Here is a 26,458-nt window from a genome sequence, read left to right as displayed (position 1 = left end):
TTTAGATTTTGGAAATTTAGTGATTATAAATGAAAATCATGATTATTTATGGGAGAGTTTCCAAAATCTATCTGATACATTTCTCCCTGGGATGTTGTTTGATAAATTTTTTAAATTGATTTCTTGGAAAAATAAGACTGATCCAGGAATAGGATCTTTCACGTTTCAAAAAGTCAAAGTAAAAATCCTAAACACTTTTACATATTAAATAAATCACATCTTTATTAGAATTCAACATATAGCTCAACAGATACACCACAAATGCTAAAACAACTATTAAATTTTAATTTCCCAATGAAGAATGTCGGCAAAGCAAGATTATTAATGGATAATACTTCTTAAGTGGGATAATGAATTTCACTGGTTGAAGATATGGAGGCTCCTGATAATGTATGCGATATTCACGATTATTGTGGTAATTTTAGTACTTGCAATAGAAACAATTGGAAACAATATAGTTGTTTGTCAGGATTTAGTCCTAGGTTGTCAAGTCAAGGACAGACTGAAGAACGATTTCCAGGTTGTGTTAGAACAACTACAGATTCAGGTATAATTAATTTATGTAATATATTATTTAAACGTTTTAAAAATATCACACATTTAAAGATATAAGCGCAACCTCCAAAATATTCTCCTCTAAAACCCTTAAAAAAACCAACTCCCAAACAACTCCTAAGAGAAAAGAAATATGAATAACAATGTAAAATAATTTTATACTGTCAATCAACGAGAAACATATATCTAATCCATATATATTTTTAATTTAAAAATACGGATATGATGACAAGTATAAATTGTTTAATTAATTGTATATGTAATACTGTCTGTGTACTACCTTTAAACTAATATTCTAATTATTCTCATTTTTATTTTAAAATATAAAAATAAATTAATTGTTTGTGACATTATTTATTGTGTAAGAATTGTTCCTTCCGAAATTATTTAAGTGATTGATTATAAAAATAAAATAACATGATAAAAATATAAAATAATTATAAAATAATTGTGTTTTATTTTTATGTTGAAAATATTATAAAAATTAATTTAAGTCAATAATAATTTTATTTTAAGAAATATTAAGTTAAATTATTAATAACCAACATTACTATCTTATTTATGAGATTACTAAAAATAAAAAATAAATAAAAATAATAGATTACTTTATATATATATATATATATATATATATATATATATATATATATATATATATATATATATATATATATATATATAAATTACTCTCGTTATCCTTTAAATAAATTCTCTTATTATTAATAAAAAACAAACAAATTTGTCTAAAGCAGCGATTTTTCACTAAGATAAAAAAATTAACACATTAAGATGAGAAATAGATTTTCAAGAATCCCCAATATCACATAGTATACGATTTTTATGATTTTATTTTTAAAAGTATTTAGTAATGCGTGCCAGATACTTGTGATACCAATTCTTTCCTTACGAGAGAGCTATCAAACTTTTTTTTTGTTTTATAGTTGTACTGATACACACAAAAACACGCGCGCACTTACGCGTACTCATGTTAAAATAATATTAAATTTATATATATGACCCACACAAAACTTTTTTTGTTTTATATTTGCTTAGAGGGAAAAATGGGTCAGAAAAAGAGCAGAGAATATATTTGTACCGAATAATTATTACCCATTCTAAAGCATTGGGGTCATTCACCTTTAATTTATTTTGTGATGGGCATAGCTTTATTACTACTCTCTCCTTCACACTCAAGCCGTCTTCTATAAATTCAAATGTGAAACAATTTGCATTTGCTTTCTATACTTCATCGATATTTATTTTACCTTTTCCTACACACAACACAAGTTACTAAACACTTTTCTCAATCTCAAAATACCCAATTCTCCTCTCCTGGTTGCTTCTGCTTGTGGGGGTTGTTTGTACTGTTTCTCTTGTGTCATGAGTGGGGATACCCGAACTCAACTCAAACCTATTAGGGAAGGTAAAAACAGTTCCGACCCGTTCCATTGCCTTGCGTAATTTATACTAAAGATACGGTATCCAACTACTTATCACGAGTACCTAAGAATTTGAGTTAAAAAAATCAATTCTTCTTGTTCATCCATTTGAGATTTATTTATTTTTCAACATACTTGTTCTTTTTCTATCACTCTTATTCTTTCCCTTTCTTCTTCCATCTATTTTTTCCCTTTTCTATCCTTATTCTTCTTTTTTTATATTTTTTATCAAATCCATTAATTTCAAAATCAAAATAGTACATATTTTCTATCTAACGTATTCATTAATCCATATTCTATTTTTCGTTCTTCTTTTTTTTTTTTTGTCTTCATTAACCTAGATTCAATTTATGTACCCAAATTCGTTAAATTCATGAACAAAGAGAGATGTTTATAGTGATGCTTTCACAATTCGTGGAGGTTGTGCATCTAGCACCACTCCACCATTAGTGATGATTTCATAACTTTTGTATGATTTCATAACTTCAGTATGATAAAGATGATAATGAATAATGATATAATAAAGAAGGGGATGAAGAAGATTAATTGTTGAAATTATTTTATCCTATCTTTTAATTGTATAATTGTTTTATTAATATTTTTATATTTAGAAGAAAAATTACACATAACATATTTTTGAACAAAAATAGAAACTTTTGTATTTTTTGAACAAAAAAGAGTAATTAAGGCTTTTTTTTAATATGTAAATAAGAGACATTGATTGCCAGTAAAACACGAAAAAAATGAAGAAAATGTTGTCTTAAAATTGTTATATATATAGTTTAATTGCCAGTAAATTATTATTGAACAATAGAGAAAAAAAACTTAGAGTCTGGTTTCTTTTCCTGCTTTATCAGTTTTTATTTTCACTTTCTAAAATTGTTTCTCCACAATCAATTATCCAGATTTTTACTTGATGAAAGAGACTCAACTAGTATAAAGGTTGCTTCAAACTATTTTGTGTCAAACTTTAGATTTTTATTCTAGTTTTTTGGATTTGAGATGGTATTCGTTTCATTATTTTATTAAAATCATTCTCATCTATGAATCATACAACAGGATTGTTTTTTTATCCCTCAAAGCTTTCCTTTCTTATTCTTAAAATATTTTTACTAAACAAAAGAGGTTGTCAATTTTTATTTAAAAAGTTTTGGAGTAAAGCAGTTGTAGAAACTAAGACTCTGTTTTCTTTTTTTCTTTCTTTTTTTTTTTTTTTAATTTTTTAATATCCTCTTGCATATATCTACTTTCTATTTTTATTTGGTAATTGTTAAGATTTACTCTGCATCAAGAGGAGGAAATTAATTCTTAGTAAGAGTTTGAAAGGTTACTCTTCATTTGGAATCTTTGGAAAGAAGATTATAGAAAGATGACAAGTTGATGTATTTAATGGACTCAATATTAAAAAAACTGCATAGAAGATGAGTTCATTGAATGCATATGTATTGCAATGTAATTCATATATGATAATACAAATGAGTAACTTTGGTCATGCAAAAATATTTAGAAGTAAAAACAACTAATAGAAATGAAACGTAATCCATGAATTTAAATTTATCATTGAAAATTCATGATATAGTTATAGAAATATTAATTAAAAATAATTATCATTAATTTTTTTTTAAGTGGATTGGCTCAAGAAAAAGTTTAGAATTAAAAGTAAAGTATATAATTCGATTTACTTGGGCGGAATATCCCTTATACTCTCGTTTATTATAATATTTGCCTATTAAAAAAAGAATTAAATTTTTCCAACAAAGTATAATATATTAAGGTATGGTGTGTTTTTCTATGAAACACATACCCCGAAACGAACATTGAGACACAACACGACACAAATATTCAAATATCGATAGTGTCAAAAATATAGAACACTGACATTGCTGCATATATAGACAACTTTATTAATGATCCATCTATTATTAAAAGAGTAAAAAATATTTTTCATTGATTACATTTTTTCAATATAAGTTTTAGTCTTTTTAGATGTGTGTGATATGTCTTAAAAAATGTATAAGGTGTAATGAAGCAAAGAAAAAAAATTAAATTATTTTTAAACACTTCTCTAAATTGTACCACATGTATTATATGAGTGTCATATAAATATTGAACACCGATTTAAAGAGTATTAAAGCAAAGAAAATAATTTATTTATTTGAAGACATTTGTCTAACTTTTACGATACTTGTGTCACTTTTTCAACATGTGTCATTCAAGTATCATATAAATGTCGAATACCAACATATGTATCAAACACCGTAACACGTCTACTTCTAAAGATATAAGTGTTTCATAAATGATCCTAATTTAGCTATAATTTATGGGGAAAACGACATAACTTACAACTAGAATAAAATAATATTTGTTAGTTGAAGGTTAACATGGTGAAGTAAATTAATTGGTCTATCATGGTGAACTAAAAATGACTTAGTATTATAAGTTAAACAAGTTTTTTTCAATTTAAATAAAGTACCAATATATTCCAATAATTACTTTATACTTTTTACATAAACACCTAAAATATATAAATAATTAAATATTGTCTCAAATAAATATTTTATTTATAAATTATAAAAATTAATTTATAAAAAATAATCAATAATTAATAAGGTTCTATATGTTTTTGGTCCATATTAAATTATCAGATTTTGTTAAATCGATTAATCAGGCCTGACCTAAAAGGCGAAAATGACCTGACTTAAAAAGTTCTAGCAGGTTTTTTAAAATCAAATTTTTTATGCATTTGCTTCAAAGATTTTTATGCATGATAGTTTAAAAACTTTAGAGATGAAAATGTAAACATTTTTAGCATCTAAAGTGTATACCTAATGATCAATTGCAATTAATTACCTTAGTATTAAGATCAATTTCATTTACTTCCAAAATATCCATAAGCTTATGCATTCTTGATTCCAAGCTTTTTCTTCTTTGATAAACTTTTGTCTTATCAAAACTAAATTAAAATAGATGATGAATATCTTCTTCACAATAACTAGATTTTTCATTATAGGGTGAAAGTTAAGGAAAAACAAAACCATATTATCGCTTTGAGATTTTCTAATCTTTTTTTTCTTTAAGCAAGTAACATACTCTTACCCGATTACAAAAGCACAGAAAACTCGAAGAAATTCCAAACCAACACAAGTTTAAGATAAAGCAGCAAAGAGGAGCCATGCGAAACTTTAAAAAATTAAAGTTAGGGTGTGGAATATCTCCTATAATAGACCATATTTAAGTTAAGAGTTTAGTTGACCAAACAAGATTATTCAGATTCTAAACTGCTCAACGAAACAGAATATCATTCCTATGTTTTCACAAACTCCAAAAGACCACCATCCAAATGAACCCTTCTTTACCTATTTTAGTTTTACCGCAAAGACACCTACACCAATCGAGCAACCGCTTCTAAGATGGGCCTTCAGAAATCACATAAATGCCTAGCCAAGATGCCACTTGATCCGAAACTAATTTAGAAAAGGAGCAATAAAACAACAAGTGGTTCAAATCCTTAACAGACTGAAGTCTAAAAACACATACCCCTTCATGCTGAAAAAGGAACAGACCTCTGATTTTCAACTGGTCTTTGGTTGCTAACCTATTCAAAAAAATATCCAGCCAAAAGCTTTTATCATATATGGAACCGACAACTTCCAAATATAACTAAACGCACGACAAAGGTCCTCCTCCAAATTCTCTTGAGATATTGCCTCCGTGATAAGATCATAAGCTTCTCTAATTGGAAATTTGGATATGTCGTCGTTGTTCCACAACACTTTGTCGGCGTCTCCTTCTGTCGATGAAAAATCATGTAAAACAACCAAAAGAATCCGCAAACTGGATTGAAAAAGATGCCAATACTAGGTTGGAACATCGAAATCTCCCCAAGCCCAAACTCCGTTATGCCATTGACCAAAGTTGACAACAAAACATCCTTTCGAGCTGTTATGCAGATACAAATCTAGAAATTGATGCATAAGAGGCTACCTACCTATCCACGATGTTGACCAAAAGGAAATAAAAGATCCCTCTCCAAGCTTGTAAGAAATTGTCCCTGCAAAATCAAAACCCAATTTAGTTGAAATAACTCTAATTTTTGTCAGGTTCTTCCACTAAGTTCATGATGGGGTTTTGCAACTAACACTTTGAGCTGTGAGGACCTGGTGCTCGCAGTCCCCATATCTAGCGTTGAGCACCTTCAACCACATAACCTATTTTTCTTTCAAAATCCTCCATTTCCATTTATTTAAAAGAGCCAAGTTGAAACTTAGGCCCCAAAAGCTTTCGATCTACACACAAGGTTCTGTCTAACCCAATGAATCTTCGATTTTTCATCCATACCGCCCCATACGAATCTCTGTTGGATTTTTTTGAATATCTCTCAAAACTTTGATAGGAGCTTTATACAAGGACAAAAGAAAAATAGGAAGGCCGCTCAAAACTGAGTTGATTAAAGTGATTTTACCTCTGATCGACAAAAACCTCCCTCTCCAAGATGCCAACTTAGATTTGAACTTCTCTATGATAGGGGATAAAATATTTATCCTCCCCGTATTTGAACCAATAGGGGTTCCAAGAAAGCTGAAATTAGAATCCTGCACCTTACAAGCTAAAAAATTAAAAGTTGTAACATGGAAGTGTTTGCTCATGTTAATTCCTATCAATCTAATGCCTCACACGTTCTTCCAACCTCTTTATTCGATAAGAAGGGTATCGTCCGCAAATTGAATTAAGTCCATTGTAACTCCCTCTTTAACACAAAAACCTTTAAAATCTCCTCTTTCTGATGCTTTCGTAACAAGTCTAGATAGGCCTTCAGCTATAATCACGAAAAGGAAATGAGATAAAGGGTCTCCATGCCTTAAGCCTCTCCCCACCTTAAAATCTCGAGTTGGACTACCATTAACCTGAATAGACATGTGGCTGTTAAAGATGCATGCCTCCATCCACATCAACCAAATATTACCAAACCCCATTTTCTTTGACATAAACCTCAGGAAATCCAGTTGACGCAATCGTAGGCTTTTTCGAAGTTCACTTTGAACAAAACTCACGCCTTATTTTTTCTTGTTGCTTGTTCTACAATCTCATTAGCAACCAAAACACCATCGAATAGTTGTCTATCCGGAATGAACGCAGTTGTGTTGAAGAGATGTTAGAGGTGTGATCAGAGGTGACCTATTAATCTGATTTACTCACACAGTTCAATCAATAACTCAAGTCATTCAACCAATAAATCAATAATTCAACACTCTTATCAAATACCAATTTGATGACCGGTCGAATTTTTAAAATATTCTAAATAATGATAAAAAATTCTAAATAACTAGGTCAGTACTACATGTATTAAAAGTATGCTCTTTCAAAAGGTGGAAAGGTCCCTACAATCTTGTGAATAATGATGTGAACATATGTTTTTATATTGATTCAACATTTTGGTCAAATGTTAGTGCAAGTCAACTAATGCCAAGAATGGGAAACAAGCCTTCACGTTTAAAGAAGTAAAATTATATTTATAAACTAAAAATGCGGAATTCTTTTTCTTTAAAGTCAACAGTGAATTCTTACCGTATTTAAATATTATGATAATTTTAGTCAAAATAATCTCCTTGTCAAAAATAAAAAAATCAAAACAATTTCTCATTTTCGTTAACTTTGAATAAGCAAATCATACCACTTCCTTTTATCTAACATTTACTTTAATCCATTTCAAGTAGAAAATAAAAAAGAAATTATTTTAATCATTATGAGAATATTTACTTAATCAAACGCATGAATGATTATAATTAAGTATACTATAGTATATATTTAATTGTCTCTTGAATGTTACATTTTGTTGCTGTATTAATTATAAAATGTGTGAATAAAAAAAAAGTGTTGAAAGAGTGTTGTTGGAAACAACCTTGTCAAAGTTGATTAGATTAATATTTTAAATTGACAGAAATACCCCTGACAAACTTCTAGGAAACAAGGAAGCAATTACGGTCGTGCTTTTTTCTTCATATCCAAAAAAGCTAATAATTCTCTGTTCCCTTGCTGTCATCTAACAAGGTTTCATCAAATTTCTTCTCCTCTTTCCTTGAAACCCCTCATCTTGTATATCTATATAAACAGTTCAATATTCATTCATCAATCTCATCAAACAAAAACTTCACATTCCACATTATTCATATTCTTTTTCTTTTCTCTTTTGATATTTTTAAGGTTATGGCTGGAATTGACTTTGAGGATTTGTTACCGGTAATCGCGAATAAGCTAGGCGGTGAAGGTTTAATGAAGGAACTGAGTAACGGGTTCAAGTTACTTATGGACAAAGACAAAGGTGTGATAACTTTGGAGAGTTTAAGGAAAAACAGTGCATTGATGGGTTTGGAAGATTTGAAGGAAGATGAGGCTGTGAGCATGATGAGAGAAGGTGATGTTGATGGTGATGGTGTACTCACTGAGATGGAGTTTTGTGTTTTGATGTTTAGATTGAGTCCTCAGTTAATGGAGGAATCATGGTATTTTCTTGAACAAGCATTGCAACATGAACTCAACAATCATGATTCATAACCATTCTTCTTAAATATGTGTCATTATTTTTTTCATTTGTTAGATTTTTTGATGCTATTGATCGTTGATTTTGTTTCTCTTGTTTGTTTTACAATTGAAATTGGTTAGTAGAGAATTACATACGTGTACTACAAGTTACAACCATTCATCCTAACGAATAGAGACTTGGATAAGTCAATAGATAAATTTTTTATAATTGGTTTAAGTAAATTAGTTTTTATATACCAATAAAAAAATTAATTTTTATATAAGTATATTCACTTAACACGAAATTGAACGTCAAATATAAGAAGGATAAAGAAAAAGAAAAAGAAAACTAGAAAACTCGACTTTGAGCTAGAATTCAGTATAAAAGAGGCAATACTTGACTTTGTTATTTTCAGTTCTTATTGCTGCCATGTGTTCAATAACTAGTCAACAACATTTTTACTCTTTGAATTTATAGCTAGCTTTACCGTTTACTATAGAAAGGTTAAATATGTTTTTAGTCTATATAAAATTAGGTATTTTCACATTTAGTCTCTGTAAAAAATTAGTTACAGAAAGATTCTCCAAAGTTTTTTTCTGTCAGCAATTTTGGTCTCTAACGTTAGATGTGAGTAACAGAAATTGATGGGGCGATATAGGGGGCAGAAATATGAAAATTAACAGCCTTATACCACATAGAATTTTAATGGGGTTAATGGACTCTTCATTGATTTTTATTTGAAACCCAATTCTGAAACTCTAATATCATACCGTCAAGCCTCATCTTCTCAAAACAACCATCCTCACCATTTATGCAAATAGATGTTAACGAAGTTTCTCAAGCAGAAGCCACTGCATATGAAGGTTTAGGAAATCAAGTATCTGTGTACGAAGATGATGTTTTCGTTGAAAGTTGTGGTCCTCACCATTTCGTGTTCTAGACAGGTTTATCCCACATGTCCATTTCTCTTGTACGTTTTTTAGTGTTGTGTCATTTTCGTATGTCTCACAATTTTCATCTAAAAAAGGGATTGTAATAAGCTGTCGTTGACTGTAATTTTCAGGGTTACACATTGACTGAATATTTAGTGTTCACTTGATAGTTTCTTGGTTGAGTTGTTAGATTTATGAGGACTTTTTACGAAATTAACCCTTACCATATGTGTAATTTGTAGGAAATTGGTTTGTTTAAGGCCGTCTTTTATACTAAGGGATGTTTAGTAAAAGACCGCAAATTAATATATGAAGGTGGGGATATATATATGCATACAATGGTCAAGATAGTGATTATTGGTCATTCTTTGAAGCTCGTGTTCTAATTTAGGTTATGGATTCATAATAATGTTGATGGTGTGAAAATATGGTAGATACAAGAAGCTGGTAGTTTGGAAAAAAGATTTGAAAACATTTAGAAATGATGAGGATGCATCATTGTTATTTATGTTTGTTGAGAAGAATGAGTGTGTAGTTGAAATTTATACAGAGGCCAAACCATCTACAAGTGAGTTAAAATATATGGAGAGGTTAAGAGAGAAAAATATGGGCAACAAAGTCTCGATGAAGAAGAAAATGATGGTCAGTGCAGTGAATCAAGTGATGAAACTCTAAATGTCATGCACTTTGAAGACAATGAAAAAGAGATAATGCATGAAAAGTTCTATTCATATATTCCATAAATACACCTGTCGCATTAGTCACCCAAAACGATATCACGAAATATTCGTAATGACCATACCTCATTCTATGCGGTCTTCTAAATATCTTCAACCTTCACACAAATCTGATGATATCCCAACCTCAAGTCAATATTACTAAATACACACACCCCAACCAACTGATTCATCAAATCGTCGACAATTCAAATAATGTTCAACATTAACTATAAATCTTAAGTGTTCAAAGATATAAATCTATATTTCAGTCATTCAAATAGTGTTGTTGTTAATCATGTTATAGTTATTGGTTATTTATGTTAAGTATGTGGTAAAAGTGCTCCAAAACATTTTAATATTCATAAAATTTGAAATAATTGTGCTTTGTAAAATATTAGTATTGCATTAACCAAATAGTTTGTTATTTAATAAGTCCTACAAATTTTATGAAATAAAAAAAATCATTGAAATGGTTCTAATAACAATAGGTTGCTTGTAAGAGATATTTAACTCAATTTCGAACGTTGATAAAGCCCTAGAATTTAATTAAACCTTCTTTGCAGTAGCATGAAGCCAACACGTTGAAAGTGGTTCAAATAATATAAATTAAATTAGAAGTTATTTAGTAGAGAAACGTTCCAGAGCTCAAGCAACTTCCTTAAAACCTTAATTACGAGTTAAATGGACGGATCTCGCAAAAAATCCAACAATCGAAATTAAGTCCTTGACTAATTTTAAAATGAAAAAACTATAGATAGTTTTCTAAAAAAAACATTAAGGTCATTTGTACAAATATCTCTAGTTTAAAATGGATGTGCCCATCTTTTAACATGCATCACACGATATACTTGGCAAATAGTCCAAAAGAAATAATTGACACACCTATGGATATTGCCAAAAGTCTTAGAGCTCGTACTCTTTAACGTATCCATACAGAACATGATTTCCTTATGATTGTGTAAAGTGGGTTTAGAATTGGAAACTTCCAACAAATTTTAAGAGCCATTCGCATCTTTAAAACATATCAACATAAATCCCTCCGGCTTTATGTTACAAGTCCTCCAAACAAACTTCGTGAGAATCAAATAAGGTAGGAATTTGGTAATTTTTCACCCTAGGAGGCGTTAAAGTTTTAAGTATTGATTCGTTTAAACCATTCTTTGAAACAAAATTTTGACCAATATCAATTTTATATTCCACTAACTCTACTGTCCATTTTCCAAGTTCAGAGGTATCCAAATAAAGCTCGGATCTTTAAGATTAGTTATTTTGTAAGACGTTATAAAATAAGTCATTAGTAGATGGATTGCATGTGTTATCCATTTTAGGCAAAAAAAACTTCAAATATTCATCTGAATGCATAATAAGAAACAATAATAAAATCTAATCAACAAAAATGATTAAACTTTAAAAAAAAATTATTCGATAAAAGAGAAGAATTGGTAGGCCCTTTTAGGTATTATATATGACAATATAAAAAGGCTTAAATACACTTTTAGTCCCTGGAAGTTAGCGAATTTTTTATTTTCGTCCTTGTAAGTTTTTTTTTTTTGGTTTGAGTCCTTATATCTTACTTTTTGCTTGAGGTTTAGTCCCTAAAGCCAAAATCCGTAGGAAAATATGCAGGTTACCTACGGATTTTCCTGTGAAATTTCCTGCGAATTTTGATTTCAGGGACTAAAACGAACGCGAAAGTGAAATATAGGGACTCAAACAAAAAAAAATAACTTACACGGACGAAAATCAATTTAAAAAGTAACTAAATTAATAAAATAATTTTCTCACAATGCGGTGAACGTGGATCGAACACGTGACCTTCAGATCTTCAGTCTGACGCTCTCCCAACTGAGCTATCCCCGCTAGTTGTTATTACTTGTTGCTTAACAATGACTTCTTGTGAATGTTACATTAATTCTTTAATTTCTTCAATGAGATGATATGAAACAAATGAAAAAAGAAGAATATTGTTATTTGGCCACAACATTTTGGCAAAATTAGATGTTAATCACAATTCACATATGTGGTTAACGTTGGTTTTGTTGATGAGTCTTAAACAAAATAAGGTTTCTTAACTAAATAACTATAAACTGAACACAACAAACAATTAATTTAAATACCATTAACTATAAATTTTAAGTGTCCAAAGAGACGCATCTATCTTTCAGTCATTCAAATAGTGTTGTTGTTAATCATGTTATAGTTATTGGTTATTTATATTAAGAATGTGGTAAAAGTGCTCCAAAACATTTTATTATTCATTAGACTTGAACTATTTGTGCTTTTTTCTGTATTAGTATTGCATTAACCAAATAGTTCGTTATTTAATTTGTCCTTAAAGTTTTATGAAATAAAATAAAACCATTGAAATGGTTCCAATACGAGTAGGGCACCTTCAATGTAATTAAAGACCTGAGTCATCCCAATGTAAAAGTAAAATTTACAAAGATAATCAAATCCAAAATGTTGACCATATATTTTTTTTAAATAAGTCACAATTTCTTCCACTTGAAAGAGATATTTAACTCAATTTCAAATGTTGATAAAGCCCTAGAATTTGATTAAACCCTTTTTGTAGTAGCATGAAGCCAACACGTTGAAAGTGGTCCAAATAATAAAAATTAAATTAGAAGTAATTTAGTGGAGAAACGTTCCAGAGTTCAAGAAACTTCCTTAAAACCTTAATTACAAGTTAAATGGATGGGCCTCGCAAAAAATCCAACAATCGTAATTAAGTCCTTGACTAATTTTATAATGAAAAACCTATAGATAGTTTTCTAAAAAACAGTAAAGTCATTTGTACAAATATCTCTAGTTTAAAATGGATGTGTCCATCTTTTGACATGCATCATATTGTATACTTGGCAAATAGTCCAAAAGAAATAATTGACACACCTATGAATATTCCCAAAAGCCTTAGAGCTTGTTATGTTTAACGTATCTATACAGAACATGACTTCCTTATGATTGTGTAAAATGGGTTTAGAATTTGAAACTTTCGTCAAATTTTAAGAGCCATTCGCATCTTTAAAACATATCAACCAAAATCCCTCGATATTTTTGTTACAGGTCCTCCAAACAAACTTCGTAAAAAAATCAAATAAGATGGGAATTTGGTCATTTTTCACCGTAGGAGACGTTAAAGTTTTAAGTATTGATTCGTTTAAACCAATCCTTGAAACAAAATTTTGACCAATATCAATTTTATATTCCACTAACTCTACTGTCAATTTTCCATGTTCAGAGGTATCCAAATAAAGCTCAGATCTTTAAGATTAGTTATTCTGTAAGACGTTATGAAATAAGTCATTAGTAGATGGATTACATGTGTTAACCAGTTTAGGTAGAAAAAAACTTCAAATATCCATCTGAACGCATAATGAGAAACAATAATAAAACCTAATCAATAAAAATGATTAAACTTAAAAAAAAAATTATTCGATAAAAGAGAAGAATTGGTAGGCCCTTTTAGGTATTATATATGACAATATAAAAAAAATATAGTAATTATATCATCCTTATTTCAATATAATTTAAATCTTTAATTTTACAAAAAACTAAATACATCTTAATTTAAAAAGTAAGTAAATTAATAAAATAAGTTTTCCCAATGCGGTGAACGTGGATCGAACACGTGACCTTCAGATCTTCAGTCTGACGCTCTCCCAACTGAGCTATCCCCGCTAGTTGTTCTTACTTGTTGCTTAACAATGACTTCATGTGAATGTTACATTAATTCTTTAATTTCTACACTGAGATGATATGAAACAAGTGAAAAAAGAAGAATATTGTTATTTGGCCACAACCTTTTGACAGAAATTAGATGTTAATCACAATTCACATATGTGGTTAACGTTGGTTTTGTTGATGAGTCTTAAACAAAATAACGTTTCTTAACTAAATACCTATAAACTGAACACAACAAACAATTAATTTAAATACCATTAACTAAAAATTTTAAGTATTTAAAGACACGCATCTATCTTTCACTCATTCAAATAGTGTTGTTGTCAATCATGTTATAGTTATTGGTTTTTATGGTAATTATGTGGTAAAAGTACTCCAAAACATTTTAATATTCAATAGACTTGAACTAATTGTGCTTTTTTCCGTATTAGTATTGCATTAACCAAATAGTTCGTTATTTAATTTGTCCTTAAAATTTTATGAAATAAAATAAAACCATTGAAATGATTCCAATACAGGAAGGTCCCCTTCAATGTAATTAAAGACATGCGTCATCCCAATGAGAAAGTGAAATTTACAAAAATAATCAAATCCAAAATGTTGACCATATAATTTTTATTAAAATAAGTCGAAATTTCTTCCAATTGAAAGAGATATTTTAACTCAATTTCAAACGTTGATAAAACCCCGGAATTTGATAAAACCTTCGGTGCAATAGCATGAAGCCAACACGTTGAAAGTGGTCCAAATAATATAAATTAAATTAGAAGTTATATAGTAGAGAAACGTCTCAGAGTTCAAACAACTTCCTTAAAACCTTAATTACGAGTTAAATGAATGGGTCTCACAAAAAATCCAACAATCGAAATTAAGTCCTTGACTAATTTTATAATGAAAAAACTATAGATAGTTTTCTAAAAAACAGTAAAGTCATTTGTACAAATATCTCTAGTTTAAAATGGATGTGTCCATCTTTTGACATGCATCACATTGTATGCTTGGCAAATAATCCAAAAGCAATAATTGACACGCCTATGAATATTCCCAAAAGTCTTAGAGCTCATACTGTTTAACGTATCCATACAGAACATGACTTCCTTATGATTGTGTAAAATGGGTTTAGAATTTGAAACTTCTGACAAATTTTAAGAGCCATTCGCATCTTTAAAACATATTAACATAAATCCCTCGGGTTTTATGTTACAAGTCCTCCAAACAAACTTCGTGAGAATCAAATAAGGTAGGAATTTGGTAATTTTTCACCCTAGGAGGCGTTAAAGTTTTAAGTATTGATTCGTTTAAACCATTCTTTGAAAAAAAATTTTGACCAATATCAATTTTATATTCCACTAACTCTACTGTCCATTTTCCAAGTTCAGAGGTATCCAAATAAAGCTCGGATCTTTAAGATTAGTTATTTTGTAAGACGTTATAAAATAAGTCATTAGTAGATGGATTGCATGTGTTATCCATTTTAGGCAAAAAAAACTTCAAATATTCATCTGAATGCATAATAAGAAACAATAATAAAATCTAATCAACAAAAATGATTAAACTTTAAAAAAAAATTATTCGATAAAAGAGAAGAATTGGTAGGCCCTTTTAGGTATTATATATGACAATATAAAAAGGCTTAAATACACTTTTAGTCCCTGGAAGTTAGCGAATTTTTTATTTTCGTCCTTGTAAGTTTTTTTTTTGGTTTGAGTCCTTATATCTTACTTTTTGCTTGAGGTTTAGCCCCTAAAGCCAAAATCCGTAGGAAAATATGCAGGTTACCTACGGATTTTCCTGTGAAATTTCCTGCGAATTTTGATTTCAGGGACTAAAACGAACGCGAAAGTGAAATATAGGGACTCAAACAAAAAAAAATAACTTACACGGACGAAAATCAATTTAAAAAGTAACTAAATTAATAAAATAATTTTCTCACAATGCGGTGAACGTGGATCGAACACGTGACCTTCAGATCTTCAGTCTGACGCTCTCCCAACTGAGCTATCCCCGCTAGTTGTTCTTACTTGTTGCTTAACAATGACTTCTTGTGAATGTTACGTTAATTCTTTAATTTCTTCAATGAGATGATATGAAACAAATGAAAAAAGGAGAATATTGTTATTTGGCCACAACATTTTGACAAAATTAGATGTTAATCACAATTCACATATGTGGTTAACGTTGGTTTTGTTGATGAGTCTTAAACAAAATAAGGTTTCTTAACTAAATAACTATAAACTGAACACAACAAACAATTAATTTAAATACCATTAACTATAAATTTTAAGTGTCCAAAGACACGCATCTATCTTTCAGTCATTCAAATAGTGTTGTTGTTAATCATGTTATAGTTATTGGTTATTTATATTAAGAATGTGGTAAAAGTGCTCCAAAACATTTTATTATTCATTAGACTTGAACTATTTGTGCTCTTTTCCGTATAAATATTGCATTAACCAAATAGTTCATTATTTAATTTGTCCTTAAAATTTTATGAAATAAAATAAAACCATTGAAATGGTTCCAATACGAGTAGGGCACCTTCAATGTAATTAAAGACCTGCGTCATCCCAATGTGAAAGTAAAATTTACAAAAATAATCAAATCCAAAATGTTGACCATATATTTTTTTTAAATAAGTCACAATTTCTTCCACTTGAAAGAGATATTTAACTCAATTTCAAACGTTGACAAAGCCCTAGAATTTGATTAAACCCTGTATGTAGTAGCATGAATCCAACACGTTGAAAGTGGTCCAAATAATAAAAATTAAATTAGAAGTTATTTAGTGGAGAAACGTTCCAGAGTTCAAGAAACTTCCTTAAAACCTTAATTACAAGTTAAATGGATGGGCCTCGCAAAAAATCCAACAGTCGTAATTAAGTCCTTGACTAATTTTACAATGAAAAAACTGTACATAGTTTTCTAAAAAAATGTAAAGTCATTTGTACAAATATCTCTAGTTTAAAATGGATGTGTCCATCTTTTGACATGCATCACATTGTATACTTGGCAAATAGTCCAAAAGAAATAATTGACACGCCTATGAATATTCCCAAAAGTCTTAGAGCTCGTTATGTTTAACGTATCCATACAGAACATGACTTCCTTATGATTGTGTAAAATGGGTTTAGAATTTGAAACTTCCGTCAAATTTTAAGAGCCATTCGCATCTTTAAAACATATCAACCAAAATCCCTCGATATTTATGTTACAGGTCCTCCAAACAAACTTCGTAAGAAAATCAAATAAGATAGGAATTTGGTAATTTTTCACCCTAGGAGACGTTAAAGTTTTAAGTATTGATTCGTTTAAGCCAATCTTTGAAACAAAATTTTGATCACTATCAATTTTATATTCCACTAACTCTACTGTCAATTTTCCATGTTCAGAGGTATCCAAATAAAGCTCAGATCTTTAAGATTAGTTATTTTGTAAGACGTTATAAAATAAGTCATTAGTAGATGGATTACATGTGTTATCCATTTTAGGTAGAAAAAAACTTCAAATATTCATCTGAACGCATAATGAGAAACAATAATAAAACCTAATCAACAAAAATGATTAAACTTTTAAAAAAAAATTATTCGATAAAAGAGAAGAATTGGTAGGCCCTTTTAGGTATTATATACGACAATATAAAAAAAATATAGTAATTATATCATCCTTATTTCAATATAATTTGCATCTTTAATTTTACAAAAAAATTAAATACATCTTAATTTAAAAAGTAACTAAATTATTAAAATAAATTTTCCCAATGCGGTGAACGTGGATCGAACACGTGACCTTCAGATCTTCAGTCTGACGCTCTCCCAACTGAGCTATCCCCGCTAGTTGTTCTTACTTGTTGCTTAACAATGACTTCATGTGAATGTTACATTAATTCTTTAATTTCTACAGTGAGATGATATGAAACAAGTGAAAAAAGAAGAATATTGTTATTTGGCCATAACATTTTGACAGAAATTAGATGTTAATCACAATTCACATATGTGGTTAACGTTGGTTTTGTTGATGAGTCTTAAACAAAATAATGTTTCTTAACTAAATACCTATAAACTTAACACAACAAACAATTAATTTAAATATCATTAACTATAAATTTTAAGTGTTCAAAGACACACGTCTATCTTTCAGTCATTCAAATAGTGTTTTTGGTAATCATGTTAGAGTTAGTGGTTATTTATATTAAGAATATGGTAAAAGAGCTCCAAAATATTTTAATATTCATTAGACTTGATCTAATTGTGCTTTTTCTGTATTAGTATTGCATTAACCAAATAGTTTGTTATTTAATTTGTCCTTAAAATTTTATGAAATAAAATAAAACCATTGAAATGATTCCAATACAGGTAGGTCCCCTTCAATGTAATTAAAGACATGCGTCATCCCAATGAGAAAGTGTAATTTACAAAAATAATCAAATCCAAAATGTTGACCATATAATTTTAATCAAAATAAGTCGAAATTTCTTCCAATTGAAAGAGATATTTTAACTCAATTTCAAACGTTGATAAAACCCTGGAATTTGATAAAACCTTCGGTGCAATAGCATGAAGCCGACACGTTGAAAGTGGTTCAAATAATATAAATTAAATTAGAAGTTATTTAGTAGAGAAACGTTCCAGAGCTCAAGCAACTTCCTTAAAACCTTAATTACGAGTTAAATGGACGGATCTCGCAAAAAATCAAACAATCGAAATTAAGTCCTTGACTAATTTTAAAATGAAAAAACTATAGATAGTTTTCTAAAAAAAACATTAAGGTCATTTGTACAAATATCTCTAGTTTAAAATGGATGTGCCCATCTTTTAACATGCATCACACGATATACTTGGCAAATAGTCCAAAAGAAATAATTGACACACCTATGGATATTGCCAAAAGTCTTAGAGCTCGTACTCTTTAACGTATCCATACAGAACATGATTTCCTTATGATTGTGTAAAGTGGGTTTAGAATTTGAAACTTCCAACAAATTTTAAGAGCCATTCGCATCTTTAAAACATATCAACATAAATCCCTCCGGCTTTATGTTACAAGTCCTCCAAACAAACTTCATGAGAATCAAATAAGGTAGGAATTTGGTAATTTTTCACCCTAGGAGGCGTTAAAGTTTTAAGTATTGATTCGTTTAAACCATTCTTTGAAACAAAATTTTGACCAATATCAATTTTATATTCCACTAACTCTACTATCCATTTTCCAAGTTCAGAGGTATCCAAATAAAGCTCGGATCTTTAAGATTAGTTATTTTGTAAGACGTTATAAAATAAGTCATTAGTAGATGGATTGCATGTGTTATCCATTTTAGGCAAAAAAAACTTCAAATATTCATCTGAATGCATAATAAGAAACAATAATAAAATCTAATCAACAAAAATGATTAAACTTTAAAAAAAAATTATTCGATAAAAGAGAAGAATTGGTAGGCCCTTTTAGGTATTATATATGACAATATAAAAAGGCTTAAATACACTTTTAGTCCCTGGAAGTTAGCGAATTTTTTATTTTCGTCCTTGTAAGTTTTTTTTTTTGGTTTGAGTCCTTATATCTTACTTTTTGCTTGAGGTTTAGTCCCTAAAGCCAAAATCCGTAGGAAAATATGCAGGTTACCTACGGATTTTCCTGTGAAATTTCCTGCGAATTTTGATTTCAGGGACTAAAACGAACGTGAAAGTGAAATATAGGGACTCAAACAAAAAAAAAATAACTTACACGGACGAAAATCAATTTAAAAAGTAACTAAATTAATAAAATAATTTTCTCACAATGCGGTGAACGTGGATCGAACACGTGACCTTCAGATCTTCAGTCTGACGCTCTCCCAACTGAGCTATCCCCGCTAGTTGTTATTACTTGTTGCTTAACAATGACTTCTTGTGAATGTTACATTAATTCTTTAATTTCTTCAATGAGATGATATGAAACAAATGAAAAAAGAAGAATATTGTTATTTGGCCACAACATTTTGACAAAATTAGATGTTAATCACAATTCACATATGTGGTTAACGTTGGTTTTGTTGATGAGTCTTAAACAAAATAAGGTTTCTTAACTAAATAACTATAAACTGAACACAACAAACAATTAATTTAAATACCATTAACTATAAATTTTAAGTGTCCAAAGACACGCATCTATCTTTCAGTCATTCAAATAGTGTTGTTGTTAATCATGTTATAGTTATTGGTTATTTATATTAAGAATGTGGTAAAAGTGCTCCAAAACATTTTATTATTCATTAGACTTGAACTATTTGTGCTCTTTTCTGTATTAGTATTGCATTAACCAAATAGTTCGTTATTTAATTTGTCCTTAAAGTTTTATGAAATAAAATAAAACCATTGAAATGGTTCCAATACGAGTAGGGCACCTTCAATGTAATTAAAGACCTGAGTCATCCCAATGTAAAAGTAAAATTTACAAAAATAATCAAATCTAAAATGTTGACCATATATTTTTTTTTAAATAAGTCACAATTTCTTCCACTTGAAAGAGATATTTAACTCAATTTCAAATGTTGATAAAGCCCTAGAATTTGATTAAACCCTTTTTGTAGAAGCATGAAGCCAACACGTTGAAAGTGGTCCAAATAATAAAAATTAAATTAGAAGTAATTTAGTGGAGAAACGTTCCAGAGTTCAAGAAACTTCCTTAAAACCTTAATTACAAGTTAAATGGATGGGCCTCGCAAAAAATCCAACAGTCGTAATTAAGTCCTTGACTAATTTTACAATGAAAAAACTATACATAGTTTTCTAAAAAAATGTAAAGTCATTTGTACAAATATCTCTAGTTTAAAATGGATGTGTCCATCTTTTGACATGCATCACATTGTATACTTGTCAAATAGTCCAAAAGAAATAATTGACACGCCTATGAATATTCCCAAAAGTCTTAGAGCTCGTTATGTTTAACGTATCCATACAGAACATGACTTCCTTATGATTGTGTAAAATGGGTTTAGAATTTGAAACTTTCGTCAAATTTTAAGAGCCATTCGCATCTTTAAAACATATCAACCAAAATCCCTCGATATTTTTGTCACAGGTCCTCCAAACAAACTTCGTAAAAAAATCAAATAAGATGGGAATTTGGTCATTTTTCACCGTAGGAGACGTTAAAGTTTTAAGTATTGATTCGTTTAAACCAATCCTTGAAACAAAATTTTTACCATTATCAATTTTATATTCCACTAACTCTACTGTCAATTTTCCATGTTCAGAGGTATCCAAATAAAGCTCAGATCTTTAAGATTAGTTATTCTGTAAGACGTTATGAAATAAGTCATTAGTAGATGGATTACATGTGTTAACCAGTTTAGGTAGAAAAAAACTTCAAATATCCATCTGAACGCATAATGAGAAACAATAATAAAACCTAATCAATAAAAATGATTAAACTTTAAAAAAAAATTATTCGATAAAAGAGAAGAATTGGTAGGCCCTTTTAGGTATTATATATGACAATATAAAAAAAATATAGTAATTATATCATCCTTATTTCAATATAATTTAAATCTTTAATTTTACAAAAAAACTAAATACATCTTAATTTAAAAAGTAAGTAAATTAATAAAATAAGTTTTCCCAATGCGGTGAACGTGGATCGAACACGTGACCTTCAGATCTTCAGTCTGACGCTCTCCCAACTGAGCTATCCCCGCTAGTTGTTCTTACTTGTTGCTTAACAATGACTTCATGTGAATGTTACATTAATTCTTTAATTTCTACACTGAGATGATATGAAACAAGTGAAAAAAGAAGAATATTGTTATTTGGCCACAACCTTTTGACAGAAATTAGATGTTAATCACAATTCACATATGTGGTTAACGTTGGTTTTGTTGATGAGTCTTAAACAAAATAATGTTTCTTAACTAAATACCTATAAACTGAACACAACAAACAATTAATTTAAATACCATTAACTAAAAATTTTAAGTATTTAAAGACACGCATCTATCTTTCACTCATTCAAATAGTGTTGTTGTCAATCATGTTATAGTTATTGGTTTTTATGGTAATTATGTGGTAAAAGTACTCCAAAACATTTTAATATTCAATAGACTTGAACTAATTGTGCTTTTTTCCGTATTAGTATTGCATTAACCAAATAGTTCGTTATTTAATTTGTCCTTAAAATTTTATGAAATAAAATAAAACCATTGAAATGATTCCAATACAGGAAGGTCCCCTTCAATGTAATTAAAGACATGCGTCATCCCAATGAGAAAGTGAAATTTACAAAAATAATCAAATCCAAAATGTTCACCATATAATTTTTATTTAAATAAGTCGAAATTTCTTCCAATTGAAAGAGATATTTTAACTCAATTTCAAACGTTGATAAAACCCCGGAATTTGATAAAACCTTCGGTGCAATAGCATGAAGCCAACACGTTGAAAGTGGTCCAAATAATATAAATTAAATTAGAAGTTATATAGTAGAGAAACGTCTCAGAGTTCAAACAACTTCCTTAAAACCTTAATTACGAGTTAAATGAATGGGTCTCACAAAAAATCCAACAATCGAAATTAAGTCCTTGACTAATTTTATAATGAAAAAACTATAGATAGTTTTCTAAAAAACAGTAAAGTCATTTGTACAAATATCTCTAGTTTAAAATGGATGTGTCCATCTTTTGACATGCATCACATTGTATGCTTGGCAAATAATCCAAAAGTAATAATTGACACGCCTATGAATATTCCCAAAAGTCTTAGAGCTCATACTGTTTAACGTATCCATACAGAACATGACTTCCTTATGATTGTGTAAAATGGGTTTAGAATTTGAAACTTCTGACAAATTTTAAGAGCCATTCGCATCTTTAAAACATATTAACATAAATCCCTCGGGTTTTATGTTACAAGTCCTCCAAACAAACTTCGTGAGAATCAAATAAGGTAGGAATTTGGTAATTTTTCACCCTAGGAGGCGTTAAAGTTTTAAGTATTGATTCGTTTAAACCATTCTTTGAAACAAAATTTTGACCAATATCAATTTTATATTCCACTAACTCTACTGTCCATTTTCCAAGTTCAGAGGTATCCAAATAAAGCTCGGATCTTTAAGATTAGTTATTTTGTAAGACGTTATAAAATAAGTCATTAGTAGATGGATTGCATGTGTTATCCATTTTAGGCAAAAAAAACTTCAAATATTCATCTGAATGCATAATAAGAAACAATAATAAAATCTAATCAACAAAAATGATTAAACTTTAAAAAAAAATTATTCGATAAAAGAGAAGAATTGGTAGGCCCTTTTAGGTATTATATATGACAATATAAAAAAAATATAGTAATTATATCATCCTTATTTCAATATAATTTAAATCTTTAATTTTACAAAAAACTAAATACATCTTAATTTAAAAAGTAAGTAAATTAATAAAATAAGTTTTCCCAATGCGGTGAACGTGGATCGAACACGTGACCTTCAGATCTTCAGTCTGACGCTCTCCCAACTGAGCTATCCCCGCTAGTTGTTCTTACTTGTTGCTTAACAATGACTTCATGTGAATGTTACATTAATTCTTTAATTTCTACACTGAGATGATATGAAACAAGTGAAAAAAGAAGAATATTGTTATTTGGCCACAACCTTTTGACAGAAATTAGATGTTAATCACAATTCACATATGTGGTTAACGTTGGTTTTGTTGATGAGTCTTAAACAAAATAACGTTTCTTAACTAAATACCTATAAACTGAACACAACAAACAATTAATTTAAATACCATTAACTAAAAATTTTAAGTATTTAAAGACACGCATCTATCTTTCACTCATTCAAATAGTGTTGTTGTCAATCATGTTATAGTTATTGGTTTTTATGGTAATTATGTGGTAAAAGTACTCCAAAACATTTTAATATTCAATAGACTTGAACTAATTGTGCTTTTTTCCGTATTAGTATTGCATTAACCAAATAGTTCGTTATTTAATTTGTCCTTAAAATTTTATGAAATAAAATAAAACCATTGAAATGATTCCAATACAGGAAGGTCCCCTTCAATGTAATTAAAGACATGCGTCATCCCAATGAGAAAGTGAAATTTACAAAAATAATCAAATCCAAAATGTTCACCATATAATTTTTATTTAAATAAGTCGAAATTTCTTCCAATTGAAAGAGATATTTTAACTCAATTTCAAACGTTGATAAAACCCCGGAATTTGATAAAACCTTCGGTGCAATAGCATGAAGCCAACACGTTGAAAGTGGTCCAAATAATATAAATTAAATTAGAAGTTATATAGTAGAGAAACGTCTCAGAGTTCAAACAACTTCCTTAAAACCTTAATTACGAGTTAAATGAATGGGTCTCACAAAAAATCCAACAATCGAAATTAAGTCCTTGACTAATTTTATAATGAAAAAACTATAGATAGTTTTCTAAAAAACAGTAAAGTCATTTGTACAAATATCTCTAGTTTAAAATGGATGTGTCCATCTTTTGACATGCATCACATTGTATGCTTGGCAAATAATCCAAAAGTAATAATTGACACGCCTATGAATATTCCCAAAAGTCTTAGAGCTCATACTGTTTAACGTATCCATACAGAACATGACTTCCTTATGATTGTGTAAAATGGGTTTAGAATTTGAAACTTCTGACAAATTTTAAGAGCCATTCGCATCTTTAAAACATATTAACATAAATCCCTCGGGTTTTATGTTACAAGTCCTCCAAACAAACTTCGTGAGAATCAAATAAGGTAGGAATTTGGTAATTTTTCACCCTAGGAGGCGTTAAAGTTTTAAGTATTGATTCGTTTAAACCATTCTTTGAAACAAAATTTTGACCAATATCAATTTTATATTCCACTAACTCTACTGTCCATTTTCCAAGTTCAGAGGTATCCAAATAAAGCTCGGATCTTTAAGATTAGTTATTTTGTAAGACGTTATAAAATAAGTCATTAGTAGATGGATTGCATGTGTTATCCATTTTAGGCAAAAAAAACTTCAAATATTCATCTGAATGCATAATAAGAAACAATAATAAAATCTAATCAACAAAAATGATTAAACTTTAAAAAAAAATTATTCGATAAAAGAGAAGAATTGGTAGGCCCTTTTAGGTATTATATATGACAATATAAAAAAAATATAGTAATTATATCATCCTTATTTCAATATAATTTAAATCTTTAATTTTACAAAAAACTAAATACATCTTAATTTAAAAAGTAAGTAAATTAATAAAATAAGTTTTCCCAATGCGGTGAACGTGGATCGAACACGTGACCTTCAGATCTTCAGTCTGACGCTCTCCCAACTGAGCTATCCCCGCTAGTTGTTCTTACTTGTTGCTTAACAATGACTTCATGTGAATGTTACATTAATTCTTTAATTTCTACACTGAGATGATATGAAACAAGTGAAAAAAGAAGAATATTGTTATTTGGCCACAACCTTTTGACAGAAATTAGATGTTAATCACAATTCACATATGTGGTTAACGTTGGTTTTGTTGATGAGTCTTAAACAAAATAACGTTTCTTAACTAAATACCTATAAACTGAACACAACAAACAATTAATTTAAATACCATTAACTAAAAATTTTAAGTATTTAAAGACACGCATCTATCTTTCACTCATTCAAATAGTGTTGTTGTCAATCATGTTATAGTTATTGGTTTTTATGGTAATTATGTGGTAAAAGTACTCCAAAACATTTTAATATTCAATAGACTTGAACTAATTGTGCTTTTTTCCGTATTAGTATTGCATTAACCAAATAGTTCGTTATTTAATTTGTCCTTAAAATTTTATGAAATAAAATAAAACCATTGAAATGATTCCAATACAGGAAGGTCCCCTTCAATGTAATTAAAGACATGCGTCATCCCAATGAGAAAGTGAAATTTACAAAAATAATCAAATCCAAAATGTTCACCATATAATTTTTATTTAAATAAGTCGAAATTTCTTCCAATTGAAAGAGATATTTTAACTCAATTTCAAACGTTGATAAAACCCCGGAATTTGGATAAAACCTTCGGTGCAATAGCATGAAGCCAACACGTTGAAAGTGGTCCAAATAATATAAATTAAATTAGAAGTTATATAGTAGAGAAACGTCTCAGAGTTCAAACAACTTCCTTAAAACCTTAATTACGAGTTAAATGAATGGGTCTCACAAAAAATCCAACAATCGAAATTAAGTCCTTGACTAATTTTAAAATGAAAAAACTATAGATAGTTTTCTAAAAAACAGTAAAGTCATTTGTACAAATATCTCTAGTTTAAAATGGATGTGTCCATCTTTTGACATGCATCACATTGTATGCTTGGCAAATAATCCAAAAGAAATAATTGACACGCCTATGAATATTCCCAAAAGTCTTAGAGCTCATACTGTTTAACGTATCCATACAGAACATGACTTCCTTATGATTGTGTATAGGGCTGGAAATGAGTCGAATTGAGTCGAACTCACCTCAGCTCAGTTCGACTCGTTAAGAATTGGCCGAGTACGAGTTCGAGCTCGAGTTCATGACGAACTTTTTTTTCTGCTCAAACTCGACTCGCTAAGAATTGGCCGAGTTTGAGTTCGAGTTCGAGTTTATCTCGAACTTTTTTTCAG

The 26,458-nt window shown here is 29.3% G+C and overlaps 1 protein-coding gene and 8 non-coding genes across 9 annotated transcripts; 1 reads left to right on the top strand and 8 right to left on the bottom strand.

The window, feature by feature from the left end:
* The first annotated feature begins 8,069 nt into the window (after positions 1-8,069).
* Positions 8,070-8,549, top strand: LOC131648075 (calcium-binding protein PBP1-like). The gene has a single exon (XM_058917868.1). The coding sequence runs from the start codon at positions 8,199-8,201 to the stop codon at positions 8,544-8,546; it is 348 nt and encodes a 115-aa protein (XP_058773851.1). The 5' UTR covers positions 8,070-8,198; the 3' UTR covers positions 8,547-8,549.
* Positions 8,550-11,952: 3,403 nt separating this feature from the next.
* Positions 11,953-12,025, bottom strand: TRNAF-GAA (transfer RNA phenylalanine (anticodon GAA)). Its single transcript has one exon. It is a non-coding gene; the product is annotated as a tRNA-Phe (tRNA).
* Positions 12,026-13,773: 1,748 nt separating this feature from the next.
* Positions 13,774-13,846, bottom strand: TRNAF-GAA (transfer RNA phenylalanine (anticodon GAA)). Its single transcript has one exon. It is a non-coding gene; the product is annotated as a tRNA-Phe (tRNA).
* A 1,938-nt stretch (positions 13,847-15,784) lies between these two features.
* Positions 15,785-15,857, bottom strand: TRNAF-GAA (transfer RNA phenylalanine (anticodon GAA)). The gene has a single exon. It is a non-coding gene; the product is annotated as a tRNA-Phe (tRNA).
* Positions 15,858-17,607: 1,750 nt separating this feature from the next.
* TRNAF-GAA (transfer RNA phenylalanine (anticodon GAA)) lies at positions 17,608-17,680 on the bottom strand. Its single transcript has one exon. It is a non-coding gene; the product is annotated as a tRNA-Phe (tRNA).
* A 1,942-nt stretch (positions 17,681-19,622) lies between these two features.
* On the bottom strand, positions 19,623-19,695 carry TRNAF-GAA (transfer RNA phenylalanine (anticodon GAA)). The gene has a single exon. It is a non-coding gene; the product is annotated as a tRNA-Phe (tRNA).
* Positions 19,696-21,445: 1,750 nt separating this feature from the next.
* TRNAF-GAA (transfer RNA phenylalanine (anticodon GAA)) lies at positions 21,446-21,518 on the bottom strand. The gene has a single exon. It is a non-coding gene; the product is annotated as a tRNA-Phe (tRNA).
* Positions 21,519-23,266: 1,748 nt separating this feature from the next.
* TRNAF-GAA (transfer RNA phenylalanine (anticodon GAA)) lies at positions 23,267-23,339 on the bottom strand. The gene has a single exon. It is a non-coding gene; the product is annotated as a tRNA-Phe (tRNA).
* A 1,748-nt stretch (positions 23,340-25,087) lies between these two features.
* On the bottom strand, positions 25,088-25,160 carry TRNAF-GAA (transfer RNA phenylalanine (anticodon GAA)). The gene has a single exon. It is a non-coding gene; the product is annotated as a tRNA-Phe (tRNA).
* Between the last annotated feature and the right edge of the window lie 1,298 nt (positions 25,161-26,458).

Source organism: Vicia villosa, linkage group LG2 (genome assembly GCF_029867415.1).
Source record: "Vicia villosa cultivar HV-30 ecotype Madison, WI linkage group LG2, Vvil1.0, whole genome shotgun sequence".
Taxonomy (NCBI): Eukaryota; Viridiplantae; Streptophyta; class Magnoliopsida; order Fabales; family Fabaceae; genus Vicia; species Vicia villosa.
This window is presented reverse-complemented; position numbering and strand designations above follow the sequence as displayed.

Coding starts and splice junctions, on each gene's coding strand:
- LOC131648075 (XM_058917868.1), top strand. CDS start 8,199: ATGGCTGGAATTGACTTTGAGGATTTGTTACCGGTAATCGCGAATAAG.